General features: G+C 58.0%; 2 protein-coding genes across 4 annotated transcripts in view; one reads left to right on the forward strand and one right to left on the reverse strand.

Moving 5' to 3' along the window:
* Nucleotides 1–6896, forward strand: part of Rab3gap2 (RAB3 GTPase activating protein subunit 2 (non-catalytic)) — a 72200-nt gene extending 65304 nt beyond the window's left edge. For 2 of the 3 annotated variants that reach the window (XM_005409268.2, XM_005409267.2), the window contains exons 27-35: nucleotides 9–75; nucleotides 728–798; nucleotides 3072–3107; nucleotides 3894–3968; nucleotides 4183–4401; nucleotides 5137–5226; nucleotides 5447–5671; nucleotides 6174–6356; nucleotides 6451–6896. In XM_005409268.2, coding sequence (XP_005409325.1) covers nucleotides 9–75; nucleotides 728–798; nucleotides 3072–3107; nucleotides 3894–3968; nucleotides 4183–4401; nucleotides 5137–5226; nucleotides 5447–5671; nucleotides 6174–6356; nucleotides 6451–6606 — 1122 coding nt within the window. In that variant the 3' untranslated portion in view covers nucleotides 6607–6896. The remainder of the gene's footprint in view (nucleotides 1–8; nucleotides 76–727; nucleotides 799–3071; nucleotides 3108–3893; nucleotides 3969–4182; nucleotides 4402–5136; nucleotides 5227–5446; nucleotides 5672–6173; nucleotides 6357–6450) is intronic. The other variant, XM_005409269.2, reaches the window with a different exon arrangement.
* Nucleotides 6897–9008: 2112 nt separating this feature from the next.
* The window catches only part of Iars2 (isoleucyl-tRNA synthetase 2, mitochondrial), a gene marked incomplete in the record, with an annotated part of 35220 nt that continues 27242 nt past the window's right edge, over nucleotides 9009–16986 (reverse strand). Inside the window, 8 exon segments of the mRNA XM_013507032.1 lie at nucleotides 9009–9618; nucleotides 10391–10535; nucleotides 12323–12513; nucleotides 13250–13395; nucleotides 13676–13782; nucleotides 14624–14755; nucleotides 15273–15398; nucleotides 16227–16329. Coding sequence (XP_013362486.1) covers nucleotides 9476–9618; nucleotides 10391–10535; nucleotides 12323–12513; nucleotides 13250–13395; nucleotides 13676–13782; nucleotides 14624–14755; nucleotides 15273–15398; nucleotides 16227–16329 — 1093 coding nt within the window.

A 16986-nucleotide genomic window follows, 5' to 3' on the forward strand; every position in this document is an offset into this window, starting at 1 on the left:
TGGTGAAGGAGGCGCGTTTCTTTGCGAGGTCCGTGGGACACCTGAAGCACATTGTCAACGCGCACGTCCAGCATGGTGAGTGAGCCCCCCGACGGGTCCGAAGAGGCCCCTGCCTCGGGCTTCAGCGCTGGAGCGCACGTTCGCCTGTGCTGTCGCCCTGCATGTGACTGGGGTGCTGAGCACCGGCTCCTCCCGCTGTGGGAACACGCCAGTAGGGATCGTCCCCTTCTGCCCCCGAGCTGCAGGCTCACGTGGGTGCTGCGCAGTTGTCAACTGTGCAGACGTTTTCACCTGCACGTCACTTCCTGGTAATACGCAATTCTAAAGCCCAGATTTCGGGGTTTCAAACAATATTTTCATGTTTTGTTTTAATTTTTAATCCTTTATTATTTGGCATTGTAGCTAAAAACAGTAGTCAGCAGTGGGATCGTTTCTAGTGTTCAGACATTGTTAAACGGCTCTCAGAAGTCTTCCACGTATCTGAGCTCAGTCCCCTGATAGCGGTGTCAGTCTTCTCACACTTACTGGCCATGTTGGTATACTCTTCCGCAGCTCATTTCAGCTTTAACCAAAGATTTCATTCGCTTTGCAAGTATTACTTGAGGTGTAAGGAAGGAAGCTAAGCCGGTAGCCCGTGGGTTTAGTAGCTAAGCAGCTGTGCGCTGCGTGTGACCGGAGCGAGGCCGTGCACGCGCCGCACACCGCCGCCCCTGCGCTCGCTCCCCAGGCATCGCACTCATGCTGTGGAACACGTTCCTGGTGAAGAGGGTTTCCGCTGCCGCCTACCTGATGGATAAGGTAAGGGGTGTGCTGGCTTCTTACTGCCTTAGTTCCCTTAGCTGGGGACCAGGATTGGGAAGACTGTCTGCTCCCAGTCTCGTTAGATGTGTTTGATTCCACACTGCATTTCACTCCTGTTCAGTTCAGTGTCACTCCCGGGAGTGGTGTTGGAGTGACAGGAAGCCGCCCTAAATCCTAAAGATTTATCCTACAGTGCAGCAGCCTCCTGCCCAGAGGCTTAGGCCGGCTGGTTGATTCCAGCAAAGATCTGATTGGATTTTCAAGTGAGAGATGTGAGTCCATATCTGCTCACCGGGCCGTGTACACAGGGCCGACATGGCCTCTGTGTGTCCTCTCGTGGCACCTGCACTGCACGGCCGCACATAGGAAGACCCCCGTTCTCCAGTCTGTGGCCCGATCCAACGGCAGGGTCTCCGTCTGGAGATTTAGCCCCGTCTTCGGAGTTGTTTCTTCTGTACCAGACCCTATGGCTGAGCTGTTCCCGTGAAGTCTCCGAGCATCGACACAGCACTGGGGACTGACGTAGGCTGACGTGGGCCTTGTGCTCCCCTCCGTCCAGTAAGTGCCATCGTGACCCTGCGCTTCGGCACCACCCCCAGCATGGGGCACAGGGTGCGAGCCAGGCGTTGCCTTCTCGGGAGCAGAGGCCGCCACACACTGGAGGGCGGCTGCTGCCTGCGGGCACGAGCTGCTGAGCCTGCTCCGGGGCCCGCTGGGCGCGCGGTGACCTTGCACCGCTGTCAAGAGGATCCCCGCCACGCGGTGGCGGCACGTGACTAGACAGCAGGGCGCCAGCCTGCAGGAGGAACACCACGGCTGCCCGGGGCTGCTCAGCCTCGCCAGTCAGTTTCCCACCGAAACCTGACCGCCTCCATGCTCACCCACCCCTGCCACGCCAGTCCTTGCTCGGAGGCAGCAGCTTGGGGCCTTGGTGGTGCGGCCCTCCCGTTCTTGTGGCTGCTGGCCGCCCTCCGTGAGCGAGTAAGAAGAGCGGGTGGATGTTCTACAGTTCATGGTCCTATGGGGAGCCCTGTTCCGGCACACGGCATCGCCCCGGCTGTGACTTGGGGCTCTGTGATGACCCATTCCAAGGTGCCGTGTGTACCGTCACAGATGAAGCCTCAGCCTGGCCTCAGAGGCTCTTGGTCCAAAAGGTCAGTAGACAGTAGAGTTCCGGGAACTCAGGAGAAGCAGCAGCAAGAACAGAGAGGTCTGCGGCTGCCTTGGGTTCTGGCAGATGGGAGCGTTGCCACCCAGCAGTGAGTGGGTGAGAAGAAGCGATCCAGCAAGAAGCCTGCCGTGAGAGGCAGAGGGTGGAGCCAGAGAGCTGCAGGTGGCAGCCTACGCCGGGTGTGGCAGGCCCGAAGGAAAGGGAGTTGGGCTCGGAGAACTCGCTTGCCGGCTGGCCCTCAGGCCCCCCTGCTGTGTGTACTGCGGAGCTCGCACGGCAAGGGCTGGGGGATGAGCAGGTGGAAGACACCAAGGACACGGTGCTGGGCAGGGAGTTCCGTGCTCAGGAGTGGCCTGGGGGGAGCATTTGAGGGCGGCTGTCTGTCCACCTGGCAGTCGTCCCAGGCGTGAGTTGGAGTCAGCACAGCACGGAGGGCCCTGCCCCGCAGCGACCTGCAGGCGCATGTCTGCCCTGCCCTCCTGCAGACCCCAGCTCCGCGTGGCGCACTGCAGCGCATCAAGGACCTCGGGCTGGTGCCACTGCCACTGCCCCACCACCGCCGCCTTCGTGTCCCTTCCTCCTGTCACTCCCAGCACCGTTGGTCTTCCTCAGCAGCAAGATCCCTTGGTGCTGCCATTGGCCATCCTGAACTTGCCTCTGGGCTTCTAAGGTGACACGGTTCCACTGTGCAAAGTGAAGGCCAGATGGTTGAGTTTTTCTTCATAGTTCAAAATAGTTGGGGCTTTTTTGTTTTGTTTTGTTTTGTTTTTGAGACAGGGTCTCGCTATGCAGTTCGGGTCGGCCTTGAGCTCACTTTGTAGCCCAGGCTCCTCTTGAACTTGCAACAATCCTCCTGCCTCAGCTTCCTGAGTGCAGGCATATGCTGCCACCACACCCAGCTTAAAATAGTTCACTTTTGAAAAGGATTGTTTCTGAGTTCATTTTTAAGTACCACCAAAAACCTAATTGTGTCACTATCTGTAGAACCCAGGTAGTAAAGGAAAGGTTACCACATTGTTTAAAGCTGGTTCCCTTTGCTATACCAGTGCCTTTTTAGATCAGAATACTGATTGCAGCATCTTGTTTCCTTTCGTCATAGGTTGGCAAATCACCAAAGGACAGATTATGCCGGAGGGTGAGTCTCTCTTAACTGAACCCCACACTTTTCTGTGCTACCTTGCTTACTAACTGCAAGGATGAACCTTGCCTGTTACCATGTTGATGGTGTGTCAGAAGATAAGAAAAATGGGAAGAGAAAGCTACGGGCAGGAAAATGATGAATAGCCTTGCGGAGTGTAGATAGCATGCTTACGCCAGCTGGCGTAGACGTGTTCCTTCACCTTTGGACTGTGCAGGAAGGCAGCGTGCTACCATTTCTGTATAATGTTTTCTCAACGTGAGAAGCGCAGAGAGAAGCATCAGGTCCAGGCGGTATCCTGCGAGTGGTAACTCTGACCCCCTCTGCGGTCACCATTGCACACATACAGTGCTGGCTTTCAATAGGGCTCCAGGGGCAGTGACTAACAGTGCTCGCTTTCGCTCAGAACTCTGAAGTGAACTATCACAAATACCTTGAGAAATGGTGAGATGCACCAATCCCGCTGACATAGGTCCTTGGTCTTCAAAGAAAACCAGTCCTGAAAAAGTCCCCACTGCTGAAGAATCAGTTGCGGCCGTGGCTGTGTGTGCTGCACGCGCGCCTTCCCCTCTGGGCTCTGTACCGCGGGCGTGGGAGGAACGCTGCTTGTGGCTTTAGAAGATCCCCCAGGAGGGCAGTGGCCGCGGGCCGGCAGGGGTCGGCAGGGCCCTTGTCTCCGGCCAGCTGCCCATCCGTGAGAGCAGGGAGTCAGCGGAGCGCCGTGTCGCCTTCGGGTGTCCCCCAGCGGTGCTCCGGGGCTGACGGTGTCCTCTTCCCAAACAGGATGTGGGCATGAGCGACACGGCGATGACGCCCTTCCTGGGCTGCTGCTTGGACCTCCTGCAGACCTTGATGGAGGTGACTTTCCGGTGGGAAATGCTCGGGAGCTCTCAGGGCGTGAGCCCGCTGGCGAGGAGAGCTCCTGTCGCCCACTCCCTTCCCGATGCCCACCCAGGCCCGGCCTGAGCGCAGTCGGCCAGGAGCCGTCCCGGGTGGGCGGGGGTGGGGTCTGCAGCATGGGGGCTGTCGTGGGCCCTGCCGGGCCTGACGCGGCCCTCCGTGGGAACTGCAGGCCGACGTGGGCAGGGACGAGATGCTGGCACCCGTGCTGGACACCGAGGACGCGTGGCTGGCGGCGGAGGGGCCCACGTGCATCGTGGAGCTGGCGCTGGAGCAGAAGCCCGTGCACTACCCGCTGGTGCAGCACCACTCCGTGCTGTGCGCCGTGCTGGCCGCCGTGGCGCGCTTCGCGCTGAAGGCCGTGAAGCCGCTCGCCCTGTTTGACAGCAAGGTGCGCTCTGCGGGCGGCGGCGGGTCCCCCATGCCTCGGGCCCCCGATCTGTGTCCCCAGGGCCAAGGCCTCCGCGCCGCCCACCCCTCTCCTGGGCAGACCCTGGTTTCGGAGCCTGCAACAGAGTGGGGTGTTGCCTACCTGGGGAGCGCGCAGGGCACTGCCGCAGGGGCCCCTGTCATGGCTGAGCAGTGCGAGGGCCAGCAGCCCGCTGCAGCCCCGCTTGGAGGGGACGCTGCGCTTGGGCGTCCTCGCCCTGTAGCCCCGCGCCCCCACGGGCCCCACACACAGCTGGTGTTCAACCAGGAGCACTGCCCTGTCCCTGCCCTGTGCTCAAACTGTCTGGACTCTGTCATCTTCAACGGTGACGGCTCCCGGGCCAGCAGGGTGCTGGTCCTTGGTCCTCAACCACACGGCCACCCGCTGGGCGGGATGTCTGGGCGCGGCTGCGTCCCTGAGCCCGAGCTGCAAGGCTTGCTCACATACCTGAGCCTCAGAAGTGACATCTGTCACCTCTGCCTGGGTCCCCAGCCCGATCAAAGGGAAGGGACCTCGAGGCCCACCCTGAGGGCTGCGTGCCTTAGACGAGGTGATTCACCCAAGGTAAATGGATACACTTCTAAAATCGCAGGGAGAGTAAAATCAGCTGTGACTCACTCATGAATAAATGGTGCTGTCTTTCAAATGTTTTTTTCTCCCAGAACCTACACTCTTCTCTTGATCTCTTCTGTTTAGGGAAAAAACGCATTTTTCAAAGACCTAACTACAATCCAGTTATTACCTAGTGGGGAGATGGACCCAAATTTTATTTCCATCCGACAGCAGGTAAATTCTCGCCCCTGGCTTTCATCCGTGCTCCGTGGCGGGCGGAGTCCTGGACACAGCTGTGCTCTCGGGAGCCAGCAGCTCAGAAACTAGCATGTTGTTGTTTTGCTAGCGAAGACACTGGCAGAAGAGTGACTGGCCAACAAAAAGCCAGTGTGCCCTCGGTGTAGGTATTTCCAGGGAAACGCTAACGAGGCCTCGCGGTGTCTCTGTTTTCAAGTTCTTGCTGAAACTTGTTAGCGCTGCCGTCCAGGCCCAGCATGCAGTCCCGCAGGACAGAGCGCCCTCGGCCCAGGCAGAGGCGGCCACCACGCCTTGTGAGGACCAGGACTGGCCGGCTCTGGCCGTGGACTTAGCTCAGCACCTGCAGGTCAGCGAGGACGTGATCAGAAGGCACTACGTGAGCGAGCTCTACAGCCACGGCGCCGACCACTTGGGGGAAGAGGTACGGCTGACCCTGCGAGCGCTCTGTGGGCTCCGGCACCCTGAGAGTTAGGGAGCCAGTCGAGTGTCCCCACAGAAACAGAGCAGCTGAGTGGAGCGCGTACACGGCCGCCTGGCCTGCCCCAGGGTGGAGCTGGCCCAGCCGCACGAAGCTGCCGGTTCCGTCACGCTCGAGTGGACAGGAGCCAGGGTGGGGCGGGGGAGCGACGACTGCGCGGAGTCCCCAAGGCTGAGCAGCAGCCCGCCGCTTGGCGCACACAGGCCTGGGGTGGGCGCCCCTCGGCTAGGTCAGGCCCCGGGGCAGTGCGAGGCGAGGGGCTGTGCGCCGCAGGCTGAGGCCGCCCGCCACGGTATCAGGGTTCAGCAGCTGTCCCATCGAGGGCCTTCAGCCCCCCGATCCCGCTCACACGTGGCTGGGCAGGAAGTAGGTGAGAAGAAAACCTAGTCCGGAGCCCTTTACACCCCCAGCTCAGTGGCCCGGGTTTCCACTCTCCCGCCCTCAGCGCGCCCTTGCTCGTGTCCCCCAGGCCACCCTGCAGGTGCAGGACAAGGAGGTGCTGGCCTCGCAGCTGCTGATGCTGAGCGGGCAGAGGCTGGCGCACACGCTGCTGCACACGCAGAGCCGGGAGGGCATGGAGCTGCTGGCGCGGCTGCCGCCCACGCTGTGCACGTGGCTCAAGGCCATGGTGAGGTCCCACGGTCACGGGCGGGAGGGCGGGAAGACTGTGGGGAGCCCTGCACGCTGGCCCTGACCCCACGCCGGGCCGCGTCCGCTTGCAGAACCCTCAGGACCTGCAGAACCCTGACGTGCCAATCGCCAGGACAGCCAGGCTGGTGCACCGAGTCATTGAGCTCCTGCCCGAGAGCCACGGGCAGTACAGCCTGGCCCTGCACCTGCTCGAAGCCGTGGCCGCCGTGGCAACAGCCCCTTCGTGACAGCGGCCCCCAGCAGCGGGACTGGCAGCGGCACAGAGCAGGCGTGGGGGTGCGACACAGCAGCGGCCAGAGCTCTGTGGAGTGTGTCTTTTTGTAAGATAAATAAAAATATATATTACTTTTAAAAAGTGCAGTCCTGGCCAAGCTCCACTCCTTTGGTTGCCCCTGAAGATGAACTATGAACAATGTTACACCGTAATGACACAGACGGTTTACTGTTTATTTTTATTCAAACTGTAAGTAGCTTTATTGTTAAACTTTGCTATTTAAAACTGGCTATAACTCACCAAGTACGTTCACTGTCTCTACTTTATATCCAAACTCTTACTGCTGTAATTAAATGCGTTTGTGTACAACCCCATTAGCCCGTTACAGAAGGCCCCTACTGTCCCTTCAGAAATGCTGAGGAAGACAGTGTCCTGCTGCACCCCAGCAAGTCTGGGCACCGCGCTGCCTCTGTCTCAGAGGTGATGCAGCCGTCAGAGGAGGAAAGGGCTGGAGAGCCACAGGGACCCGAGCTGGAAGCTCTCATCTGTAGTATTTGCCAAGAGTGAGGTCTGAGATGCAATCAACCAGCACAATCAGTTATAGTGTAAGTCTGTTTTTGCCAAGTTCCAAAGCTGTATCCACATCAGGTAACTGTAAAAATGTATTATCTTGTAAAACTATTATGTAAAAAAACCAGACACACAATGGGAGTTTTAAGTCCAACTTTATTTTTCCTACAAGTGTATGTCTACTTCTGAGATTTGCTGTGTCCACCTGCCCTTGGAAAGGACAGGAGGAAGGCTTAGTGATGCTAGAGCTCTGCAAACCTAGCTCACAGCTGGCTTGAGAAGAGAAACAGCTCATGCTGTACCCACAGCGCCTGACTCTCCGTGTGCCGAGTTAGTGCTTCCTGCTTCAAACCAGTGCCCTCCCAACTCGCTCCAAGCACTCTGAGGACGACAGTGCATGGTTAAGCAGTTAAATAGCCCAGTCTTGCTAGGGTCTGTCTCTGGAATGGAGCGCTCCCATGCATTACAGACAGAATCGGTGTTCAAGCAAACCCCAGGGCACCTTCCATTTCACTGAAGATGACATCCAATAAGAACACAGCTGGCTGAAGGTACTGTTGAACTGTCAGGTTCCCACTTGCGAAAGAAAAGTGCTTGGGATGTGGCGCTCAGGCCTGGAGTTGGCCAGGAGGCCCAGCCAGCCCCCAGCGCCCTCCGAAGCACACCAGCGTCCTGCACAGAGGCGCCGTGGCATGTGTCCTCGGAGGCTGGCTCTGCCTGTGGTTTTCAGATACTCTGAAAGTCGGGTGAACTTAGGAGGCTGTACAGAGAACTTGGAATTACAGGCATTTATAAAGACTAAACTCTGCTTTAATTCCATGATCACGTGGGGCTACTGATTCAGCGTTTTAGATAATGGAACTAGTTAAACACACTCAGGTCACATGATCAAACCTGGGGGTCGCTGAGAATACTGAGCTCAAACAGCTCACAGAGCCTAACACAAATCATAGACTTGAAGTTCAAGAGTTTTATGGTTAAGCAGTTAAATATTTTGCTATTTCATGAAGGCCTTTTAAATGTAACAAGAAAGGGGGCTGGGGATTTAGCTCGGCGGGACAGCACCTGCCTGGCAAGTGCAAGGTCATGAGTTTGATTCCCGGTATCGGAAAAAAAAACAGGAAAAACAAACAAACAAAAAAAAAACCCAATGACCAAAATCTAGTTTTCCCAGTACAAAAAAAAAAAACTCGTAAACGTTAACGAGAAAAAATTGTATCTCATCTACATTCACTAAGGGCAGCACTGCGTGGATGAACCTGACCAGGTGCTGGCACCAGCAGGTTCGGACACTCCCGCTGCCGGCCCACACTGGGGCGAACAGGCGGCGGGCACAGAACCAGCGGCCCTATGTCCCCCGGTGGTAGAGGCACAAGTAGAGGGGTCCAGAGACGCAGGTGACGGAGGGAGGTAGCACCAAGCTTCCAAATGCTAGGCTTGGTAATAAAAACTTCTGAGATCAAAGTAAACACCGTCCGTTCTGCAGTTTAAGGCCCCGGGAACTAAGCTGCAGTCATGCTGAGTTTCCGGCAGCTGTTCACCCGTGGGAGCTGCCCTCACTCGGCAGGGAGGGGCTCTCGGCCACACCTTCCAGGAACACTACCCTCAGACCCAGGGGGCTTCCAGCCCGTGCCCTGCGGTCGGTGAGACTGTACACACTGCTGCACTGTCCCCGCGTTACTGTGAGCCGACGTGTAGCCAGCAAACGTGCAGCTTCCATGAGGTGAGGGGTCTCCTCAGCACCCACGCTGTGTCTGACGTTTCTTCCCACCTCCCTGAGTAAGGTGCCCGGCGGAGCCCTCCCTGCGCGCCCCCAACCCCCGGCCCCACGCCAGCAGCCAGTCGCTTGCTAGAAGTCTTTATTCTCTGGATTCTTCTATGAAACAGACTGTTCAGCCCCACTGGAAGCACATCAGTGCCTTTGGTCTGAACCCACTGTGGGTACGCACAGGTGGACACCTACACCTAAATACCGCACATATATTCCACATGTATATACACGTTAGGTACAGGAAACGCTTTTATAATTCTGATGTGTTCTGGTTTTCCTACAGACAAGGCCTCATTATGTAGCCAAGACTGGTGTTGAACTCACCACCCTCCTGCCTCAGCCTCCTGAAGGCTGCGGTTACAGATGTGTACCTCCTCGTCTGGCTCCATAATTCTGATTCTGACCCTTCTCCTTCACCTTTTCTCTTCCACTCCTTACCTAAACCTTGGCTTTCTCTGTGACACTGTAATACTCATCCAAACCTCTCAGCAGTGTTGGCAGGTGACTGCCCAGAATGCAGGAAGCAGGGGACGCCAGCGGGCTACTCCCCGCCAACGACCTCTGCGCAGCGGGGACACAGCGTGTCTGCAGACTCCGCGGTGTACTTCCAGCAGCGAGGGCACTTCTCCTTGGTGGCCGGCATGACGAGCACTTTGTAGGCGGACTCCTCGCGAATATCGCCACCTGATGACAGACAGGAGCATGCATGACTCGGCTCCTCCCATGCCGCCCCGACAGGGTACCCAGGGCGGGGATGTGGGGCGACACTAAGAAGACCGGGGCAGCTGCTCCGCATCCAGCTCCACCCTGGACAGCCACGCTCGGTGACGCTGTCCCTGGATGTACCCTCAACCGAGCAGCTCAGGCAGGTGACGGCAGTGGCAGCTGTGGTCTCGGGTGGATAAAGGAAACCGCTTCCCACAACTCAGACCTCAGGCTGAGGAGCAGTGCAGCCGAGGACGGCGGACTGCAGCCACCACAGTGGCCTCCGGGGCGGACTGAGCTGCAGCCCGTCCTGCAGGGACAGTGCTGCCACCGCCGCCAAGCCTGGCTGGCACCTGGGCCCAGCCACGGTCTCCAGCTCTCGGGAGAAACGCAGCCTCACCCTTCCTGGGAAACGTGTTCTGTCCAGCCACCCTGCTGCGCCTCAGGGACAAGGGTGCCCACGGCAGGACCCTGTGTGGCCCAAGGGAGCCAAGCAGGAGAGGCTCAGAGCCCTGGCAGCAGCCCCTGCAGGACACAGGCATGGGCAGGACGGGACCTCCAAGGTCCAGAAGCAGCCTCTCCTCTCCGGCTCCTGCCGGGGTGCGGAGGGGACAGAGGTGCAGGCCCGGGACACCCAGCGGCCGTTTCTGCTTCCGTGGAAGCTGTATCCAAGTGGACTCCACTTGTCCACTGACCCAGCCCCGTGAGGCTGCAGAGGACCTACAAGGGTCTGCTGCTGTGCCTGCCTCACCTTCCAAGTTGATGAGGAAGGTCCCCCCGAGCTCGGTCACGTCTGGGGGCCTCTGCCGGGGCTCCTGGGCGAGCAGTGTGCACTGGGAGGCCATCATGAGCTCGCTCAGCTGCGAGGAGCTGGACGTCTCCTCGGCCTGCAGCATCTGGGAGAAGCAGAGAACAAGGCGCCGTCAGGACATGCGGCAGAGCCAGCACAGCTGGGCCGTAAGCACCTGCCTCAGGGAGGCCCGGCTCCAGCCCAGTGCTGCCGAAACATGACGTGCTCTCTGTGGACTGCGGCAGGAGCTGCAGGCCTGGGTGTGGCAAGCAGCGCCGTTTTCTCTCCCATCACCTCCTGAGTCCATGCCATCCACAAAGCTCTTCCCCTTGGCCATCCAGGTGACACCTCCATCAGCTCAACTCCCAAGGACGCCATAAGCGGCCGCGCCCATGGGCTTCGCAGGGCCGGGAGGCGCAGCGCAGGCCGCTGGAGCTGCGATCCTCGGGCTGCTCTGACCCGCACAGCAGGGGGAGACACGGAAAAGCAGGAGTGGGCCACTGGGGCCGGATTCCCAACAAACCCCGAAGTGATGCCGGCCCAGCAGCTGTGGAGCCTGCTTCTCAGACAAGGGAGGCCATGTCCGGTGTTCTTCCTGCACCGCAGGGGTAGCCGAAGGGCAGAGGCCATCAGAGCACTGCAGGGGCAGTCTGAGCATCACACACTGCTGGGGCCATCTGTCAGACACTTCCGGTTTGCAGTCACTTCATCTTCCAAGTGAGTCCATGAGCGAACACACATCCCTCTAAGGAGACTGCACCTGCTGCTGCTGCGACCCTCCTATCCCAACGCTCTCACTCCGCGACCAAAGGTCACCCTGCACTCACCCGAACAAGGCGGTTACTGTGTTAGAAAACTGACAGCTGGCTGTGGCGGCGCACATCTGCCATCTCAGCACTCAGGAGGCCGAGGCAGGAAGGTCACCTCAAGTTCAAGGCCAGACTGGGTGACACAGTAAGTTCAAGGCCAGCCTGAACTACATATTGAGACCCTATCTCAAAAAAATTATTAATACTTTAACTTCTGCAAGTTCTGTAATAGTACCTTATTTCATTCATGACATAGGTAAATTTCATGTTCAGTTTTGTTAAGAGTTATCCATTTTATTGCTATTGTATGTGTATTAAATTCCTCTAATTTCCGTTTTTTAAAAAAAATGATACCAATAAAGCTTTTAGAAAGTATATCTACGCCAAGTCTCTTCTCTAGAGAAAAATCTCAAGTCAGTGTGTTTCCCGCTAATCTGGCCGAACCAGCCCAAGGCCCATAAAGCCAGACGAGTGTTGTGAGATGTGTGTCCTCACCTGCCGGAACCAAGCACTTTTCTGCAGGCTCCAGGAAGAAATGGCATCACTCTGGATCTGTTTGGGACAGACCTCTCTCCCAGTTGTTACGTGTTCTCACGCTGCTGTGTGGGTAACTGACTCACCTAAGCAGCCCCAGGCGCTCAGCTGCAGAGGAACTGCACTACGCACTACGCCCTCCCTGGCCCTGTGGAGTAGGTGTGTGGAACACGTCTTCTCACAAGATGAAAAGGGACACAGAGATGCAGGGAATAGAATCAGAGATACATCAGGATTAGACTGCAATCTTAATTTCAAAATTAACGAGAAAGTTTACTACCTGGGTGTGGAGGTGCATGCCTATAATCCCAGAACTCTGGGAGGATTGAAAGTTCCAGTCCAGCCTGGGAAACTACACAACTTAGGGAGACCCTGTCTCACAAATGAAAAGGGGCTGGGACGTAGCTTGGTATGAAGGCCCAGGGTTCAATCCCCAGCTTCTCAAAAAAGAAATTTTAGGCATTTTTAATGAAAAAATGCCTACACTCCAGGTGGAGCTGTAGAATCCTTCTAGCGCATGAAAGGAACAAACCCGCCAACGGCCGCGTACCTCTATGATCTCAAAGAGCAGGCCGGGCTCGATCACGATGGTGACCTCATACTCGGCTGCGTTTTTGCCCGGGATGCTTCCGAGAAACGAATCTCGCATCGCACACGCGCTCTCCACGGCCTCCTCCAGCCCGGGCTTCTTCCAGATGGAGCTGGTACTGATCCAGCCAGTGCGGAAGACACTCCTGGGCTCTGGAAAGTGCAAGATGGACAGCTCACATACAGCCGGGTGTTTCTGAAGCCCGCGCCACTAGGTGCTGTGAGAATCGCGTGGAAATGTCACAGGCACCCACTCACACGTCACGCGGGGAGACATCAGTCTCACAGGACACGGAAGCGCAGAAGGTGACGACAGACACCGTCACAGCTACCGAGTGGGTGTCAGGTTAGGACTACCTCCTGACTCTTCATCTTTCTTTTTTGTTCATATTTCCTTGTTATCGTTTATTTATTTTTTTTTATTTTAAAGAATAAAAGAAGGATAACATAATAATAGGAGGGACTTAGCAAATTACAGACAAAATGGTAGGAAATTATCAATGGTTATCGTTTTACATATTATTATCTACAAAATAGTTTCTCAGGAAAACAAACAGACAAATAATAGTGAGTTAGAGACAAAAGAGGTAGGAGATTATCAAGAGTTGTTGTACTATACTTTGGTATCTTCAAAGTGGACTCTTCATCTTTCTAACTACCTCCCAGTCTTCCCTCGAGTGACACAGCGGAGGGACGAGAACTTGTAGAAGTACTCACCCACGTATTTCAATGAACCTTAAAACATATCTTGGGACATGAAACACGCTTGAGGAAAAGTAACTTAAATCACCAAGCTGCAACACACTTCCGAAGGCACCGGAGTGGGCGCAAAGCCACTGTCTCCCGTCTGCCAGCGGGCAAAGTGGCCTGCAGGTGGCGAGCACCTCACCTGCGCCGTAGGGCAGGTGCTGGAAGACTTCCTCGGCCAGGTGCGGGAGGATGGGCGCAAAGGCGCGCACCAGCACGTCCAGGATCTGCGCCAGCGCCGTCTGGCAGGAGCGGCGCTTGGGGTCGTCCTCCTTCTCACAGTACAGCCTGCGGAGAGGACCAGAGTCAGCCGTCCCCTGCGCACGGCGACAGAGACAGGACGGCCCCGGGCAGGGCAGTCTCACACAGCACCAAGCACCAAGTTCAGGTCGCTGTTCCCTCCCATCACCACAGCAGGAGCTGGGCGTGACCATCCCCACTGGGCTGACGGAGAAGCCACGCAGCAAGCAGGTGGCAGGGCACAAAGCGTAAGCGGGCGTCCCTCCCGCCCTGGCCTCTGCCGGCCCTCACCAAAGCCTCCTGAGGGCCCCGGCTGAGCCTCACATACCGATCCTTGATGATGCTGAAATAAAAGTTGGAGAGCTCCCTCGTGTAAAACGCCTGGAGCAGTCGGACAACTTTTCCAAAATCATACTGCTTGTAGGCGTCAGTAACCTGGAGAACGAAGGAAGGTAGTCTGGAAGTGAGGAGCAAGTGAAAGCAGGACAGGAACACGGCATGCGTGCCTTAGGCACTTGCGGTTCGTGTTCATTTCTGGGCAACAAACTCCACAGCACGTAGCAAAGACTCGTGCGCTCTGGGAGCTGGGTTTCTGCAGTGCTGGGGGTGGACCCCAGGCCTGAGTGTGCAAGGCAGGGGCTCTCCTGTCCCACGGGGGACACCCGGCCCTCCAGTTTATGTGGTAACAGTCACACCTTTTTATTCTGATTTTTGGGGTTTTTTGGTTTTTCTTGGGACAGGGTCTCGCGGTGTAGTCCAGGCTGGCCTCTGTCTCACTGGGATTATAGGCACGTGCCACCATACCCGGCCTGATCACACTGACCTAACAGCAGTGAGGGTCACCTACAATTCCTTCACGTTCTCTCACTTTTCTCGATTTGAGCGAACGCTGACGTGGGTGCCCTGACTGGTACACTGGGACGCGCATTTCCAACATCTGGGACGCTGACTGCTGTGTCCCTGTGTACAGCGGGAGTGTCTTCGAGGCCCAGCAAGAGCCGCTGCTCTCTACTGTAAGGCTCTATCTGCAGACACCGACCCTGCAGCTTCCTTCCTTCGCTGCAGAAGAGCTGACCCGGGCACAGTCTGCAAGAGAAGGCCAGGCCCTCGCTCCCTCAGCTCTAGTCCCCGGGGTGCCGAGGCGTGACACCCACGCAGCGTCAGAATGCAGCAGGTAGGATTCCGCCCGAGGCTGCTCCCGGCGCTGGTACGTGCGAGGTGCTTTTTATGCAGATGAAAGGAACCCACTTCCCATCCGCTTCTGACCCACACCCACCTTGCTGGCTAAGCCCTGCAGCAGGTGCAGCATGTACTGGTCGATGACGTACATGCCGTCCACAGGCACGGAGTCCGTCTCGGGGTTGAAGCCAGCCACGTTTCCCAAGAGAAAGCGCAGTGTGTTCCTAAGCTGTTGCCGTGAGGGAAAAGGTACAGGCAAACACAACTTAGGCGGCCTTCGAGTCTCACCAGAAAGTCCTTTTATAGCGCTAGTTTCCATCCGACTTTTGTCGCTCTTACTGGGCAAGTTTTTTATTCTCTCATTCCTCAATCAGGAATGAAGGCACAAACTCATCCTCCCAGCCCGGCTGCAGAAACCACCCCTGGATCCCAGGCCTACACGGTGAACTTTCATTGTGCTTCTTTACAGCTTCACAACGCACAGCCTCTCCGCCGTCTCGCTGTGTGCAGGTGAGGAGAGGTTACTTTACTGACTCACAGGGGAAATAAAGGCGAGCGGCCTGTACGTGACGTCACGAGGCGGTGACGTACCTCCCCGCAGCCCGCACCGCATGTGGCGGCAGGAACCCCCAGCACCCGCAGCGGCGCCGGCCCCGCGCACACGGACACGGCACCCCCAGCGCTCGGCCCGTGGGCGGCCGCGCTGACCGGCGAGCGCCTACTGCAGAAGGCGCGGCGGCTCTGACCTTGCTGACGTCCTCCCTGGCCGCGTTCAGCGCCGACGGCCCGAGGGTCACTTCCGTGAAGACGTTGGACTCGGCCACCCACCAGCGGAGGACATCCGCCCCGTAGGGAGGCTCTGCGCTCTGATCCTTCATGCGGGGAAACCAAGAACAGAGGGGCCGGGTGGGCGTCAGCCGCCGCTCCCAGGAGCCCCGTGGGGAAGCGTCTGCGCCCCGAGACTGAGCAGCCGCGACCGCGAGGGAGGCTGCACAGGCCGCGCGCGGGTCCTCCTGGCCACTGTCCCCGCCCACGGGCACACGCGCTGCGGATGGCTCCCGCTGCCCTCGCCCTGTCCCCGGCACCCATGGGCAGCGCAGCACAGGAGGGGACGGCAAAGAGCCCGGAGCGAGTGACAGGCACAGGAACTCCATGCCACCCCGAGTACAGCGCTCCAGACCCCAGCGCCCGCACCCGGCCACAAACGCAAGGCGCAGGGTTCTGCGACCTCACGGCGCACTGCGCGGAAGAGGCGCCTCGCTGCTGCCCACAGGACTCGCGGCCACCTGCGCGGGGCGCCTTCCCTCTCAGCGGCTCGGACGGCTCTGGAAACCGCGGGCTCAGGCCTGGCCGAGTCTGACTGGACCGGGCCAAGGACCACGTCCGGCTCCTTCCGCTCTCATTAATACCACGCACTATGTAAGCACTGAGATTTAAAACATGGTGCTTCTGTCTGCGGGGACAGGTCTCCGCTGTTGCCCAAGCTGGCCTCAAGCTCCCAGGCTCAGGCATCCTGCCTCAGCCTCCTGAGGAGCTGGCCCCAGGGGCGGCTGCCACCGAGTCCAGCACGTCTGGGAACAGAGAAGACGAGCTGCGCGTCGTGCTTGCATTTTCACACTACAATGACCGTATCGGGAGTCTGGGCCACCAATGCGGGGGCCTTAACACGAGACCGGACGGAGTCCGAGAGCAGTACCTACCGGTCCCCCGTTGATGACGACGTCGGGGTCGATGACGTTGCCGAGGGACTTGGACATCTTCTCCCCCTTCTCTCCGAGGGTGAAGCCGTGGACCAACACTGTCCTGAGGAGGCAAGTCAGCGCCTCAGGGGCACGCGGCACTCACAGCCTTGAAGACCCCTGTGGCTGGGCCGAGCGAGGACGTCCGGCCGTGACGCCTGAGAGCAGGCCGGCCCCGGGGGCAGCCTCTCCTCTCGCTGAGCGCGCCCTCCGGGCCTTCCCGCGCGCCCCACCCTCCCCGCTTTGGGTCCAGGACCTCAGTGGGCTGGCAAGGGCTCCCGACCAGAGCTCCGCCAGCCCTGGAGAAGCACTGACGCTCACCGGGGAACCCGCCCCAGGAAAGCAGGCCTCAAAGGAGCAGGCCCCTCAAAACCACCCGACTAAGAATTTGAGAGAAACAGTGCATGCTGCTCTGCTGGTTTTTAAATGTTACCTAAGTAACAGTGTGACACGCCTGTACATCCAGCACTCTGGGAGGCTGAGGCAGGAGGATCACAAATTTGAACCCAGCCTGGGAAACAAGAGCAACTTAGCGAGGCGTGGCCTTGAAACAAAAAATTTCCAAAGGCTCAGTGTGGAGATGGGCGTGAAGGCCCAGGGCTCCATCCCCAGTTCTGACCCCAAAAACAAAACGAAACACCCATGTTGTGTTCTGGAAACGGCAGCTACTTCAAGATCTAACTGAGGCCTGCCTGTCAATCTGATAAGGCAAGCAGCCGTG

The sequence above is a fragment of the Chinchilla lanigera genome, unplaced genomic scaffold, assembly GCF_000276665.1.
Source record: "Chinchilla lanigera isolate Chin_1 unplaced genomic scaffold, ChiLan1.0 scaffold00119, whole genome shotgun sequence".
NCBI classification, from domain to species: Eukaryota; Metazoa; Chordata; class Mammalia; order Rodentia; family Chinchillidae; genus Chinchilla; species Chinchilla lanigera.